The following is a 16,167-nucleotide window of genomic DNA, read 5'->3' as shown; positions in this document are numbered from 1 at the left end:
CAGCTTCTTCCACATTAAATAGTCTATGGGTATAGTGCTTATGAACAAAATTCAGGACCCAAGGCAACATTATTATATTTTAATCAGGATAAAGGTAAATGTTTCCCTAGAATTGCACTCACCAGGAAGATAGAAACTATAGTAGGTAAGAAAACTATTCCACATTCAGCATAACATCTCTGATTTTCCATGTATGTACTTATTACTTAATACAACACCTGAGCGCTTATACTCCAGAGCTGAGGAGCCTTAACTGCAAGATCATGGAAAGTTTATTATATGCCATGACTATTTCTAGGAAGGTTAGCTGGTGAACACAATGCAGTTCTGCTTCCAGGCCACCATCTGAGAACAACCGAACAACACAAGAGCTTGAAGGCCTCTTCAACAACAAATTGCCCATACTGAGGGACTGCAGCAGTTCTGACAAATTTATAGCAGGCAGTAGCACAGGATTGCCTCCCTGAGATCATGTGTTTACCTGGAGTTGGAGGGGACTGTGTTGTGGTCCTAATGTCTTGGCTTGAATTTCCAGCATTCAGTGCTGGCTTCAGGTTTTTGAGGGCCCCTGGGCAAGAGATCCTTAATGCCCCCCTCACTCACTGGCTGCTATTGCTCCTCAACCTCTTTTCCATCATTGCTACCACTTGCTTGCTTGACAGGCAGAGAGCCAGTGAGCTGGCAAGCAGTGACATCTACTGTTACTCCTTCCCACCACCACCATTGTCTAGGCCAGAGCAAGAGGCAGGTGGACAAGCAGGTTGCAATGGTGAAGAGGCGGATCAAGTCCAGGGTGCTCTTGTCAGTGAGCCCCTGCTGGCGTGTGGACCCTCGGAAGGTACCTGACCACGTCTACCCTTGACACCAGCAATTTGCAATTTGAGCAGCTTCAAAGACTCAGGGAGTAGGAAGCCACTACCTGACCTTCAAAGGTCTTGGCCTAAGTGCCCCAACACCAGAGAGATCCAATGAAAGTAATAGGGGAATACCATTTGTTTCCTGTTGATGCCTTTCTGATCCACCCATGCCACCATGCCACCTTATTCAACAGCCATGGTACCAGTGACATCATCCGAGGATGCATTCTGCATCAAAACCCATGTGCATATATCATGGCCATAGCTCAGCAAAACAAAGTATTTAACATGACCGTCAGAGCTCAGCAAGCCTTTGCTGAACAGAGTGGGCTGTTAAACTGGGCCTTCAGATCCAGCAACTCTTAACAGCCTTTGAATGATTTTTTTAAAAGTTACATTTCTCTCCATGTATATTCAATTATTAATGGTGATTTTGGCCCCCCTGCTGTTTATTTACTTGAAATAGGAGGAGAAAATCAATGCTTGAATATATTTACCAATAAAAGTATAATCCTCGCAAGCAAAGTGATGGTTTGCTTTGTGGCTTCCTTGCGCATAGCCATATTGACTCCCATCACATATGCTCTCTTCTAAAATAACTGCAGGTTAAGCACACTATAGATCAGGGTCATATAAAATTTTCATATAGGTGTAAGGTACAAGAAGATATTCTCCTGCAGCTATTAGCAACCTCATTAAGAGACAAATCTTCAACTGGGCGATTGTTACTGCAGAAGTTAAAAACAGCAAAGGGATGCAGTTATACCGGTGAAATCTATTTTGGGGATCTGCACAGTCAATAGGGATGTTTTGTCTTATTTATCCTACGTACTTTGCATCCTTGCTTCTCATGTGTCACCCTGCTGCATCTCTACATAAAGAGCCCAAGGCTTGGCTTAGCTTTCTAATTTGTATTTCGCCAGTACCAGCTAGAGTTTGTGCCTTAACCATCTCCTTTGCTGGTGAATAAATACAAAGAACGCATCTCTCTTTTCTTAACTGTTTTCCTTGCTAACCATAAGGGTGGCCAGACACCCTCTTTGAAGAGTCTTCTATTTTAAGGGCAGCCAGAGGACCATCCTCTATTTGAAGGGCTTTATTGTCTAATGTCTATGTCCATTTTTGAGATCAAGAAGTATCGGAATTGTTGGCCACCCACGACTAGCACCTGAACAGCAGACTGAAGAGGCAGGTTACCTGCAGGTCACAGTCTCCCTCATTAGGGTAAGATATAATTCTCTTTAAATTATAATAATTACTTCTAAGTTTACATCTATCCATATCCACTAGCATATACACATTTTATGTAAATTGATATCCTCTTTTAGGGTGATTTATTTATTTATTTATTTATTTATTTATTTATTTCACTTATATACCACTCCCATAGCCAGGGCTCTCTGGGCGGTTTACAGAAATTCTAAAATTAAGATAAAAACGAGTATACAAAAATTAAAATTCTAAAACACAGAACATACACACATAAAGCATTAAAAACTGTTAAAAAACTAAACATGTGGGTGATTAAGATGTGCCGCCATATGCCTGGGCAAAGAGGAAAGTCTTAACCTGGCGCCGGAAAGATAGTGCCGGAAAGTCTTAACCTGGCTGCCATAGTAAATATTTGCAATGTTTCCTTGGGGGAGAGCAAGGTTGAAATGGTCTCTCCATGGCCAGCAGTGACAGCAGCTCCTCTTTCCTACCGTCTGATTTTAGACCATATGGGCAGGAACTTGTCTTCTTCTTTTAGTCTATAAATTACTGTGCAAATTGATGATATATAAATGAAACTCAAACAACAAGAACAATATCTGATGATGCCTCACTTTAACAGTTGTATTGAAAAGGGAATTTCAGCAGCTGTCATTTGTATATATGGAGAACCAGGTGAAATTTCCTCTTCATCACAACAGTTAAAGCTGCAAGAGCTATACTGCAGCTATACTGTGACCAGATTTAAAAAAGGGCAGGGCACCTGCAGCTTTAACTGTTGTGGTGAAGAGGGAAATTCACCAGGTGCTGCATGCATACAAATGACACCTGCTGAAATCACCTTTTCTATGCAACTGTTAAAGATACAGGAGCCCTGTCCTCCTTTTCATATGGTCACCCTACCTTAATGTTCACATTTTTAGCCAGTTTGCTGCTATTGCTTTGCTTCTCTGTGGCCTGCTTCAGCACCATTTTTCTTTTTTGTTAGGGCTTCTTTCACTTTCTGTACCAATCAGGGATCATGAAATGAATATGAAGATGCAGTGCTATGTAGCCAATCAGGTTTAGCTATGTGATAATGTTTGAGGTAAACAAAGCCAATCGGGAATGAAGGCAATGTATCGGTCCCATGTGTAGTTCCAGATAATGGCTTACTGATTGCCCTTACTCTGCATTAGTGAATCGTTTGCTTCTTGTTTCAGTGCAATTCCCCAAAACAAAGGCAAGCCATGACAAATGCCTCCACTTTTGGCTCAGGCCTAATTGTTACATGCTGGACTTGTTTTGGACATTGTGACAGGTGAAAATATTATATGTTGCATTATTACTGTTAAGCCAGTTGAGGAAGACTCTCATCAAAACATATCTGGCATGCTTTATTTTGGCTGTTGGACTTATGCTATTTATGAACAAGATTATATGGAATTTGTGTTTTTACCTATGACATTTTATATTTACACTGATAAATTGCGGGTAGCATTTTATTATACAGTAACTATTGTTTGACAGATTTGAGTTTGTGCTGTTGTTTTGATTACTATGATACAATTGGGGATCAAATGGAAAGAAACGGTATCACAAATAAGTTCTAATTCAGAGTTGAACATTGGCGTAATAAACTATGGTTTTGAGCTAGCTGTATCATTAACACTTAAAGCCAATTTATATTACCAGAAAGATGTTAGTTGTGAAAGCAGGTAAAACATGGTCCCAAAAGGAGTGTTTGTACTTACTTAACTACCTTCCACAGTAGAAAAATGTAAGATATGTGTAGTGTCTTTACATATAGCACTCACACAATCTGTATTTTTGGTTTTATTACTATCCAGAGAGAATTCTGAAGAGTTAAAGGTTATAAAATCAAAATTCAGTTTTTCAGTCAAGCTGTGTGAGGTGAAAAACATGACATTACAATACTATATCAACAAGTTCATTTTTTTTAAAGAAGCGAAGTTGTCTGGTGAGTTGAAAGTTCAGAGAAGAGACCTGTAGGATTAATATTCAGAAACCTTCTTTGTGGGAAAAAGTCAAGACAGTTACTTTGGTTCTTTGATTAAGTCCTTATTGAGAAACCTAGCATTTCACTGTCAAAAGTGAACAAATGAACTTTCTATAAAAGACGAAAAGAAGGACATGCTGATCAGTTGATTATGTACTGAATGGAAAGTAAAAATGTCAAGGGTAAATGGGATTTGATCCATAAAGCCCTGCAAAGTATAAGAAACGGCTAACAACCATCCTAAATATGTGCAGTACTAAACTCAAATAAGATCCAGTTTGTCATAAATTAATGGAAACTTTTCTATTTACTTACTCATTAAAAAAATGTTGATGCTACTTTTCATAATAGCATACCCAAGGTGCTTTATAATAAAAACATCACTCCAGTAATCTACTGTTAATAAAACTGCACTCATATTTGCAGCCAAATATCAAAGACATCTAATACACAAGGAGACATACACATGCAGACAAACGGGGACATCCTAAGCCATGGCTAGGCCACTATCCCTTTTTCAAGAAATAGTTCGTGAACATGTTTAGATCTGAACACGATCTCTCCTTCCTCTCTCTCTCTCTCTCTCTCTCTCTCTCTCTCTCTCTCTCACACACACACACACACACACACACAAACAAACGCACGCACACACACAGAGGCCATAGCTAGACCTAAGGTTTATCCCAGGATCATCCCGGGTTTGTCCCTGCCTGAGCGCTGGATGCCCTGTGTGGCACTTAGATGAACAGTTTTGACCCCAGGACAATCCTGGGATAAACCTTAGGTCTAGCTGTGGCCACATACTGATTCCTTACAGCTAATTATATGCCAAATGTGCAGCCCAAACCTCTGCAGGACTCCTGTGCACAGAGAGAGCTTCAGCAGACAGAAAACTTCATGTGTGCGGGGTGTGTGAGTGTGTGTCTTTCTCTTCTTCTGCAGGCACAAACAGAAGTTCTACAGTGTACGCCCTACTTGATTGTAGTTTATGTCAAGAAACGGGTTGCACTCATGGCAGTGAATCCATCTTGCATATGTGGTGTGTTTCCAAACTCACAGAAGATCAAGAACCCTCTCCTGCATACACAAAGAGTGAGCCACACACTGGAAATCCCACAAGCACATTAAAGGCACTGGGTTCCAGCAATTGCTCAGAAACCATTATTTCACCTCTTAACCAAATATGTTATATGTTTGTGATCTTTTCTAGATTTCCTTTCTTGCAAATCTCTTGCTGGTCACAGAGGCACTGAATTATTATTAAGAAGCCACAAGTTTGAAATAGGTAGATAAATAGATAGATTCAGTTAAGGAAGAAAAAGGAGATGGATGCTAGTTCAGGGGTGCTGACCCTCTTTGAGGCCAAGGGCCATGTTCAATTTCAGAGAAGCTCTTGGGTTCACATTCCAGTGGTGGGAGGAGCTGAATCAAAGTGGGATGAGGCCAAAAGCAAAGCAGTGGGGCCAAAATACCAAAAAATACCAGTATGTTTTAGCTTAGAAGTGTAGCTATGCACAATAGCTTTACATATTCCTCTGTAAGTGCAATGCCGCTGCCCTATGCCTCATTCTAGTGTAGGTGGCAGCTCTGGAGAGTCCTACTGGCCACTCTCTTGCTGTGGCAAATGCCACAGCAGGAAAGCAGCCAACACAGCTTTGCAGAGCTGCCACAACTGCCCACCTCTCAGAGTAACGCATAGCTACAGCTACCTTTGGGTGAGTATTCAGATGACCTCTTAGAGTAAGGGGTAGTGCAGGTGGCCACTCCAGAGAGCCATGCTGAACACTCTCCTGATGGCATGGCTGTCCGGAGCACTGCCAGCCTGATTCTTCACTCTGAGGACTCTTCAGAGGAAGGCATCAGGCAGGAGCGTTGACTGGGAAGCCCCAGGATCTGCTTCCCAGATGTGGCAAATGCTACACCTGGACAGTGGCCTGCACTGCTCTCCAGAGGACCCAATCAACCAAAAGGCTTCACTCTGAGCAATCTTGCACCAGCCCTGCTTCTACCTCACCACATCTGCAAGGTACGTGCCAGTGCATGGTGTGAATCATATCAGGAAAGAGTTTGAGGGACAGCACCAGGGCCCAGAGCTCAGGGGGTAAGCACATGCTTTGCATGCAGAAGGTCCCAGGTTGAATCCCTGGGACCTTCAGATAAAAGGACCAAGGTAGACAAGGCTGAGAAACACCTTTGTCTGAGATCTGGTAGACATTACTGAGCTGGGTGAAGTCCTGGCCTGACACAGTATAAGCCTATGGCATTTTCCTATGGTCATGGGTTCTAGCAATGTAGAGCTACATGTTGCCATGCCTGGTACCCCGCCCAGCTGGAATGGCTTGGGTGGGAAAACGGCCCTTGTGGGTGGGGAGGAGAAGAATAAGGGGCCTCACATGTCTTGTACACGTGTGCCACGTGAGGCAAGGGCGGGGCAGAGCCTATATAGGCCAGCCCCACCAAACATCCACCTCTTTCACTTTCAGACTCCCACCCTCCCTCCCTTCATCTAGTATGGGATTTAGCCAGTCGCTCTCTTTGGAGGGAGGGCTGAGTAGGGATTTTTCCTCCCACTAAAGGTGTGTTAGTGGATAGGTTTTGCCTACTTTATACTGGAAGTTATATTAAGGAGGGTGGATAAATAGGTTGATTTGTTGTAGGGATGTGCAGGAATTTACTATATGAGAATAGGGATGGTGAGCACTCTGGTACCTTTTGGTGATTGGCATATCCAAAGGACATGCTTCTATGGGGCCATGCGGCTCCCATGTCAGGATATGCCATGCCAGGATATGCCTTTGGAGACCCTGCTGCCTCATTTACTCAGAGTCTTTGTGCCACCAGGTGGGGGTGATGTGGGGTAGTCTCCCCACACTTACAAAGTGTCACATAAGAAAGGGGCCAGGTTTACCCAACTCCTGGCTTTGGAGAGTGGCTCGCCCATAAAGCCAGGCAAGTTTTAAAGCGCTTTAAAGCACTTTGAAAACATTTTGAAAACTGTATATGCAGTGTGTCCTGGGCCCAAACAGTTGTCAAAACTGTTATAAAGTGCTTTAAAGCAGTAGTGTAGATCCCCCCTATAGATTCCCGCACTTTCACATGCAGATCCAGGGAGGGGTTGAATTTCCCTTATTGTGTAAATAAAGAGGCCCTAGTTTATCCCAAGCTTTGGTGTCTGTCTCTTTATTCTATGCTTCCTTCTCCACTCGCAATCCTGAAACATGCAACTTCACTTAGATGTTCTTAGTGGTGCAGAAGTGGATAGTGCCTGAGCATTTAAGAAGAAAGGGGGAAAGGCACATCCACTTTCTTCCTCTGTTAGAAGGCTGCCAGATTTGAAATATTTCTAAGCTTTTCCCGGAAGCTAAACATGACACATGATGCTTTACAAGAACTCTCCAAGGCTTGAGCTGAAATGGCTAAGGGATTCCTCAAGGAGAAGTAGCTCTCTGGTGGGCCAGAAGTCAGATGAAAACTTATTCAAGTGTAGCCATAGCTTTCGCCTTCTGATTGAAACATTAAATATAGTTACATTTGTCCATGTCAGAGTGGCAGTAGATGAAAGACGGTTGTCCGGACTCAGACTTATTCCAAGTCTCAAAGAATAAACCTGAAGGCAACTAGGAAAAGCTCTGTAGGCCTCGAAGAAGCCAAACTATGGGAGACCAACCCTTGGGCATATAATTGTTAGGAACCAGTTTGGCCATCACAGACAAATGCCAACATTTATGTTTGTAGCACACTGTTAAGTGTTACAAACATAAACCATATTTATTTATTTATTATGTGACACTTGAATCCCACTGCATAGAACAACATCCCTCAGTGGTTCACAATAAATATTAAAATACATTTAAATACAGCATTAAAAACATCACATTGAAAACACTTCCAACTACAGTAATAATAATTCAAGGAGCAATAAACTGGAGTGGATACTTCATTTACTTATAGCCCTGGGAAAGCCAGGGTAAACAAGTGTGTTTTCAGGAAGCATTTAAAAGTTGTCTGATTTTTTGCCTCCCAAACTGCATGACGGAGCATTTTCCAGGTAGTCAGTGCCACTGCAGAGAAGGCCTGCCATTTGGGTACTTCATGGAAACATTCTGTTCATTTTGGAATGACCAGCAAGGCCTCCTTTGATGATCTTAAAGGTTGCCTGGGTATGTATTAGGGATGTGCTCCGCTCCGATTAGGAGCGTAGAAGCAGTAGCGGATTGGCCTGCTCCGCCTTACCCAGAGGCGGAGTAGGAGCGGACCGCGGACCCCCTAGAAGCAAGGCGAAGAGAAGCGGCCATTTTTCGGAGCTCCGAGTTCAGGCGGAGCGCTCCGGTCGCCATCTTGAAAACATTTCGCCATAGGATTGCATTGCGGCAAATAATCGCGCATAACTACGTTGTTTTTGAAGCTATCATTCTGAAAATTCTTGTGCACAGAGAGTCGTGGATGGGGGTCATTTTGAGACCACTCTCACCTCTCTGCATCGTACGGGTCGCGGGGTATATTTTTGTGAAAATCGGGTCAACCGCGCGGCTCAAACTGCGTTTTCGGCTTTTCGCCCATAGGATTGCATTGAGGGAAAGAATCGGGGATAACTGGGGGGGTGTTTAAGCTATCATTCTGAAAATTCTTGTGCACAGAGAGTCGTGGATGGGGGTCATTTTGAGACCACTCTCAACTTTCTGCATCGTACGGGTCGCGGGCTATATTTTTGTGAAAATCGGGTCAACCGCGCGGCTCAAACTGCGTTTCCGGCTTTTCGCCCATAGGATTGCATTGAGGGAAAGAATCGGGGATAACTGGGGGGGGTTTAAGCTATCATTCTGAAAATTCTTGTGCACAGAGAGTCGTGGATGGGGGTCATTTTGAGACCACTCTCAACTTTCTGCATCGTACGGGTCGCGGGCTATATTTTTGTGAAAATCGGGTCAACCGCGAGGCTCAAACTGCGTTTCCGGCTTTTCGCCCATAGGATTGCATTGAGGGAAAGAATCGGGGATAACTGGGGGGGGGTTAAGCTATCATTCTGAAAATTCTTGTGCACAGAGAGTCGTGGATGGGGGTCATTTTGAGACCACTCTCACCTCTCTGCATCGTACGGGTCGCGGGCTATATTTTTGTGAAAATCGGGTCAACCGCGCGGCTCAAACTGCGTTTCCGGCTTTTCGCCCATAGGATTGCATTGAGGGAAAGAATCGGGGATAACTGGGGGGGGTTTAAGCTATCATTCTGAAAATTCTTGTGCACAGAGAGTCGTGGATGGGGGTCATTTTGAGACCACTCTCAACTTTCTGCATCGTACGGGTCGCGGGCTAGAAGTTTTTAAAAAATCGGTGGGAAAAATACCTTTTTCAAAGGGCTGAGGGGCAGAGTCAGCTCCCGGTCATGATGATCCCAAAGTTGGAGGAGGGCATAGGCAAAACAGGTAACTTGGGATTCTGGGAAACTTCTCTTTCTTCATCTGAACGGGCTTTTCCCCGTGTTTTTTAACACACCTCGCAGGGATGTTGTGTGTGGGGTGCCCGATTTTCAAAAATTCGCCAAAAATCAGGGGATGATGGGATTGCTTTGAAACTTGGCATGCGTGTGTATATCCCCATGAGGTGTCATGGTGCCAAACATGAGGTTTCTAACTTGAACAGAAAAAAAGTTGTATAATTTTTTAGCTTTCAATGCAAGCCTATGGGGGGGGGGAAACGGAGCTCCGGATCCGGATCCGGAGCTCCGGGCGGAGCGGAGCGGAAGTGGGCGGAGCGGGGGCGGGGCGGAGCGGCCCGATCCGAAAAATGGCGGATCTGCAAGTGAAGCGGAGCGGGGGGTCCGTGCACACCCCTAGTATGTATAAAGGAAGGCAGTCTGCTGTTATTGCTGATTAATTTGTATTATGTTGTTTTGTTTGTTATATTTATTCCTGCTTTTATATCATCCTATTTTATGATCACCACTTTGATACCTTTGTGGAAAGCAATATATACATTTGAATAGTAATAATAATAATAATAATAATAATAATAATAGATGATGAGTGTGTTTTCCCAGGACAACACGGGTGGTCAATGATAGTCACTGCTCAGCAAGATGATATTGAGCCATGAGTGGTGAATACCAAACAGTGGTGCAAGTAGAATTGGACCTCTCAAAGCCAAAGTCCACAACTCCACACCCAGAGAGGGCAAATGACCCCCTAGAGAGCAGCAAGTGATGGGGGTAGAAGCAAATAGGGGTTCTTGGACCAGCATGGACATGCCCTGTCCTACCATAGCTAAAACTGCTTTTTTCTTATTTTAAAAAAAACACTTTATAGTAGGGAGCAGCCAGATGGGAATGCATATAGTTACAGACGTTCATTTTGAGCTATTATGGAGAACATCCCAAGCAAATATCCTTTGATTGACGTTTCTCTTGTTCACATGGTTCATATGATTGACAAACTCTCTCTCCCTCGATCACACACACACACACCGTAATATAAAGAACTTTGGGGGAATTAACCAACTGTATCCATATTGTCTTTTGGCTGTATACTAGAGTACACCACTCTTACTATCTGCTGGACTGGAAGTGCCAAGATCCTTTTAAGAAATCTCAGCAGGTAACAATGGATTCTTGCAGTATCCATAGTATTTGAGGAGTGGATAACCTCCATCCAAAGCAGAGCTCCTGGGGTCCCCCAAGTTGGAATGAATATATGTCTCTAAAATATTTATTCACATGTTATTTACCAATTCATTTTTGACAAGTGCCAGCAAACCCCAGTGATGTGCATGATTATGTAGATCCCCATGAAGAGGTGAAGAACGTGCACACTTTGTCTACTGGGGATTTCTCATATTGCCCATTCAAATATGGATAATCACCCACTGAGGCCAGGCAATGTGAATTTATTTATTATTTATTTTTATTTGTATTGATGTATTTATTGCTGAACATAAACAAGTACCACTGTAGTGTACAACATACAAATTTTAACAATAAAAATGTAGAATAAAAAAATAAAAATAAACACATGATCAATAAAGCCGATAAACAGAATTTGGTCACACTTCAAGGAAAGCCTGGGTGAACAGGTACATCTTGAATAGGCATGTATAAATTTATATTTACATATGTATTTATTATTTCTTTATTGCATTTCTTTCCCACTTTTCTGAAGCCAACCAAGTTGGTTTGCAAAGACTTCAGGAAATAAAAACACAATCAAATAAAGATGAAGTAAAACATTAAAAACAACCTTAAAAACTGTGAAATTGTTGGTCTCTACAGATATTAACAGGGAGGGAATTCTGCTGTGCATGAGCTGCAACAAGGATTCTCTGCGAACATTTCATACATTACGTGGACAATGTGCATTCTCCCCAGGAGGAAAATATGGATATTGACAGGCCAATGTGCACATTACCCAACTGTCAATGTCCACTTGTGTACTACATCACTTGGAGACTTTGCATATTGACTGGACAATGTGCTTATTTACCTGCTGGTGTTGTAATTTTGTGTGCATCCTCCATTTATTCATTTGCATCATTACTAATGTCTATGTAAAAGTGCTCTGCTCAATGTATATTATATATAGGGTTCAATTAGTTCCCCTGCTTGTTTTGTGTGTCATTCCCAACAAACATCAGCTGAGCAACGGAAATGGGCCCTACTGCAAGAGCAGTAATATTGTTAGAGCTCCAACTGCAGTTTTCCTAGTAACTGACTTCATTCACACATAAACAAGCAGAACTGAGCAGAATCCAGCTGTGAAAGGCAATGCCTCCATAATCAGGTTGTTTTAAAGCATCCATAGATGGCCCAAAGAGTGCTCATATGGTTACATTTATCGTGTAGACCAGCCGTTTTGCCAACAAGAGCCTATAAGCAGATGCACAGTCTATATGTGATTGCATTTTCTTCCTCCTCAGCCTATTCTAAGTGAGAGTAAAGAAAGCAAGGAAAGCATTAAATTCTATTTTTCCATGTTACTTTTTGTCTTGTGATGACCTCTCCTGGCTAAGCTGTTCATTATCCTTGATGCAAATAGTTTAAGAGACTTCAGATCATTGCTTGAAGTATTAGACCATGGGTAATACTGAAACTGATTACAAACAGGTCTGCAAAATGTTACCTGTCAACACAGACCCATTTGCATAGGATTGGACATGTGGTCCACATAACATTTGTATAAGAATGTATGTCAGACTCACATCTAATTAACTGTTATGTGAAATGTTCTATTTAAGGCCTCTTGATGGCCTTTGAACAAACATCAATACAAATGTCAGTGAGAAGCATTGGCCAAACCATACAGAAGAATGCGGAGCAATAAAAAAATGAAATATTTTCAGCATTCTCTATCCACAAAAAAAAAAATCTAGATGGGTTCTACTAAGTGGTTTAGTTCTACTAACCAAAATCATTGACAACATGTAAATTAACATGTATTTTCTTGTGGACAAGAGGAACTTTCAAACAGTAACTTATAGCAAGAGTGCAAGTAAACTTTTGATGCATTCATTCATAATGCAATTCTAAGTCTCCATGTACGTTTGTGTGCAATTGTGCATGAAAATGTATGTTGACTTCATGGACTTGCACATGCAACTATGGACAACCGCACATGTAACCAGTTCTTTAGAAAATAGTCAATCACTTCCTCTTTTCAATAGTAGGACATTAAGGCAGCAAGCTTAAAGCCATTTACTTGTAAATAACCCATTTGGTCAGCCTGGCATCTCATAAAGAGTTGCAGGATTAGTTGCAGGGCTGACGCTCATCTGGTGAAAACATATTTGTGGGTAGTATCATCCAGCTACACTGAAATCAACAGAGTTCTACCAGTAGCTTTGATGGGTTGTGGATCATACCCAATAGTCTATATGCATTACTTTCAACAGGTTGCTCTTTCCAAAAGCATTCCCAAAAAAATGTTTTTTCCACCCGTACTGCACAACTAACTTCTGTGCCAAGCAAGTAAGCAAGCAAACATACAAAACAAAAAAATCAGACATCAGCTCAACATATAGGAAAATAAAGACTTTCAGAATAAGTTAATCTGCTAAAATGCTTATGCATCAGAGTGCTCAGATAGCATTACCAAATTTCACAATTAACACACACACACACACGATTCATTGCTTTTTCACTGTCATTTGGAAGTGCGGATGTACTTTTACACTACTCTGCAGGATTGGATTTTGTGAACTTTTCATATGCCACCATGTTATTTGCTTTGGTAAAAAGGTTCAAGAAAGCAGATGTGCTTATATTGCTTCATTTCCTTTTGGCATCTATTCTTCTGCTACCAACCAGTCCCTCTTCCACCTTTATAAATGAACTGGCAGTGTCCATTCACTGCAATTGGCAGCGAGTGATCACAAGGCAATAATAAAAATAATTAGGAAACCAAGGAGGCTGTAAAAAGTATAGCAATGTAATAGTGAGTATAGAGTAGATTATTTTTTTCCCTTAAAAAGACATGGGGGTGGGGGTAAATCCCCATCTTCTTGCCCAACTTTTTAAAATGTTGAGGAGATACTGGTGTATGATGTCTGTCATCCAAACCAGACATTAAAGCAAATGCTACAGCCTGGAGCACATGGACAATGCTAGGAGGTAACACAACAAATGAACCATCCTGCAAGCCAACTATATATAGCAGTGAGATTTTTGGACAGTTTCCAAACATGAAGTAGGCTCTCTTTAAAGCAGCATGAAGATAAATGTACAAGGTTTTGGCTTCTGTGCACTACTTGGATACGCGGATGCTGCAGCAATCCAGAAGAAGGCACAACTAGGTCTTTCCTGATGTTCTTCTATGTTACACCCCACTTCCCACCACTAACTGCGAATAAATTCACATTCAGAATATGAACAGCACAAGCCCATCCCTACCAAGCAATGAAACTCAGTATCAGATTGCATCTTGAAAGCGAGAGGGAAATTGCTCAAATTGGACTGTAGTTTGCCATTTGTTGGTTCATGTGCTGAGCCGTAATTTCCTTGGTGACATGCACAAAATCTTGGTCAGATTGCCATCACATACGTTGGGTTGGATCCAGCCTTACTCATACTCAGAACAGACCCATTGAAATCAATGAGACTTCGTAACTAACCAAATACGACTAAAGCTGGATCAAGCTTCAGTCATATTATTTGGGACTTAATTTGCCCCAGGACTCACCAGGGTTCATCCCCAGCATATCTTTTTCATGCAAAACCTCAAGATTGGGATACATCAAATAAGTATAAATTGATGTTGCCCTGGTCGATTGCAAGGCGTATCTCCATAACCACTGAGAGCCTACACACACACACACACACACACACACACACACACACACTTAATAGAAGGATCTCTGGATCTTGAGTGCCACTTGCTTTTAGACATGATTGAACTCTGGCATCTCTCTCTCAATAAAGTACTGCTTCTATTATTTTCTAGTACAGAAGGTAACAGATGGAAAAGTGCTGAGTCAAACACTAAGACTTGTGCTGTGGCGATTAAATCTTCCAAGTGATTTATCACAAGAAAACAGCATGCAGTATCCACATTCCAAAACAAACAGTGCAGCCAGCACTTCGGACCACATGTGTGCAGTGTGCTTGCCAGTTCACTACGGAGGGGACTAATGAAAGGGCAGATTTGGGGTGGGTGTGTTGAGTAATCGTTTTGTTTTGTTTTGTTTTTTGCATATGCTGGAACAGCACATCTCTATAGACAATGGAAAGATGTTTAAAGACTTTATTTCTGACATTTGCCAATCAATGCTAGAAAAACGTACGGTTTGCTTTGCCCGCTCCCCAAGCTTGCGAGTTTTAAACAACTACGCCTAGTTCAAGGGATCTTCTCTCAGGGCGCATTGGGATACAAGCCATCCTTGAAATCCTCCAGTCCATCAATCCCTTGCTATTCATTTCTGTACAACCATCACTACCCCAGCCAGGACCCCCAGAGCTGACACCGCGCAAGTCCAACTTCACTTATGTGGCCGGAAGAAACAAAACTTTCTTCTTCCATGAATCCAGCCTCCTCGAACCAGCCGAGCGGCAAAATGCCCCACGCCATCGTCCCGCAAGCCCACGCTCTCCGCGGCGCACAAGCGCGCCTGCTTTGGGGCCAGTCAAAACGCCCGCGAATCCCACTCGGAGGGGGGCGAAGGAAGAACTTGCAAGAGAGCCCAGCAGCCTCCATCGCCAGCCGGCCTCCAACAAGGTACCGCCAACATCCTCATTCCTGCAACATCCTCTCGCCCCCCTGAAAGAGTTCTCCTCCTGATCGCCCCGGAAGAGACTCAGCGAACCCCAAACCCCAACTGGACCTGTCTCCGATGCTTCCCCCCGCCGCCCGGCCCGCCCCGCCCGGCGCGACGCATCGTCGGCTCAATGCGGAAGCGGGAAGTACTTACGGGAGGACGGGAGGGCTGTCCGGGCTCTGCAGCTGATGTTGCTGAAAATCCACAGGAAGAGAGCTGCCCTGCAGCCGGCTCGGAGAACCACAACCATCCTGTACTTCCAGATTCCCCGTTAGTCCAAGGCGCCAGGTGCAGAAAAGCTGCGGATTCCGCTCTCCCACTGCTTGCCGAGGGGTCGAAGGGGAGGTCGGTTTTCACCTTGGAGGGCAATAGTAATAATAATACACAAACAAAACACCGCAAGCCCTCTCCCCCTCTCTTTAGTCCTGGTTAAGTCCCCGGGACTTTGCTTTTCTCTTTCAGTTCGTGTATGCGCCTCCCATTCGGGGTATCAAAGCAATGAAGTGTGAAATTCGTGTGGTGGCTCGGGGAGAAGGGACCACCCCTTTCAGCCACCCCTAGAGGAACCGGGGTTCGGAGAGGGGAGCAGGGAAGGAGCGAGCGAGAGCTCCCCAACCAGAGGGGGGTGAGCGCGTCTGTGGCTGCCGCTGCAGCTGAGCCTTTCCTTAGGCACAGCAGAGTGCGCGGCTGCTTGCGAGAGCTTCCGCAAGCCTCCCGGCACGGTTCGCTCTCCCCTTCTCTCCGCACGCCAGCCAGCCAGCCAGCCAGGGAACCCAACGCACCGCCGGCCAACCAGCCAGGGAGCCCGACGCGCCTTCAGCTAGGGAAAGCGAGCGACACCCCAGACCCTCCCGCCGCAGAGGAG

General features: G+C 43.6%; 1 protein-coding gene across 1 annotated transcript in view; it reads right to left on the bottom strand.

Annotated features, from left to right (window-relative positions):
- Positions 1-15,650, bottom strand: part of CNTNAP2 (contactin associated protein 2) — a 1,454,514-nt gene extending 1,438,864 nt beyond the window's left edge. The window contains exon 1 of the mRNA XM_063129070.1: positions 15,456-15,650. Within this exon, the coding sequence (XP_062985140.1) occupies positions 15,456-15,552 (97 nt within the window). The 5' untranslated portion in view covers positions 15,553-15,650. The remainder of the gene's footprint in view (positions 1-15,455) is intronic.
- Positions 15,651-16,167: the final 517 nt, after the last annotated feature.

This window comes from Elgaria multicarinata, chromosome 1, assembly GCF_023053635.1.
Source record: "Elgaria multicarinata webbii isolate HBS135686 ecotype San Diego chromosome 1, rElgMul1.1.pri, whole genome shotgun sequence".
Classification (NCBI taxonomy): Eukaryota; Metazoa; Chordata; class Lepidosauria; order Squamata; family Anguidae; genus Elgaria; species Elgaria multicarinata.
This window is presented reverse-complemented; position numbering and strand designations above follow the sequence as displayed.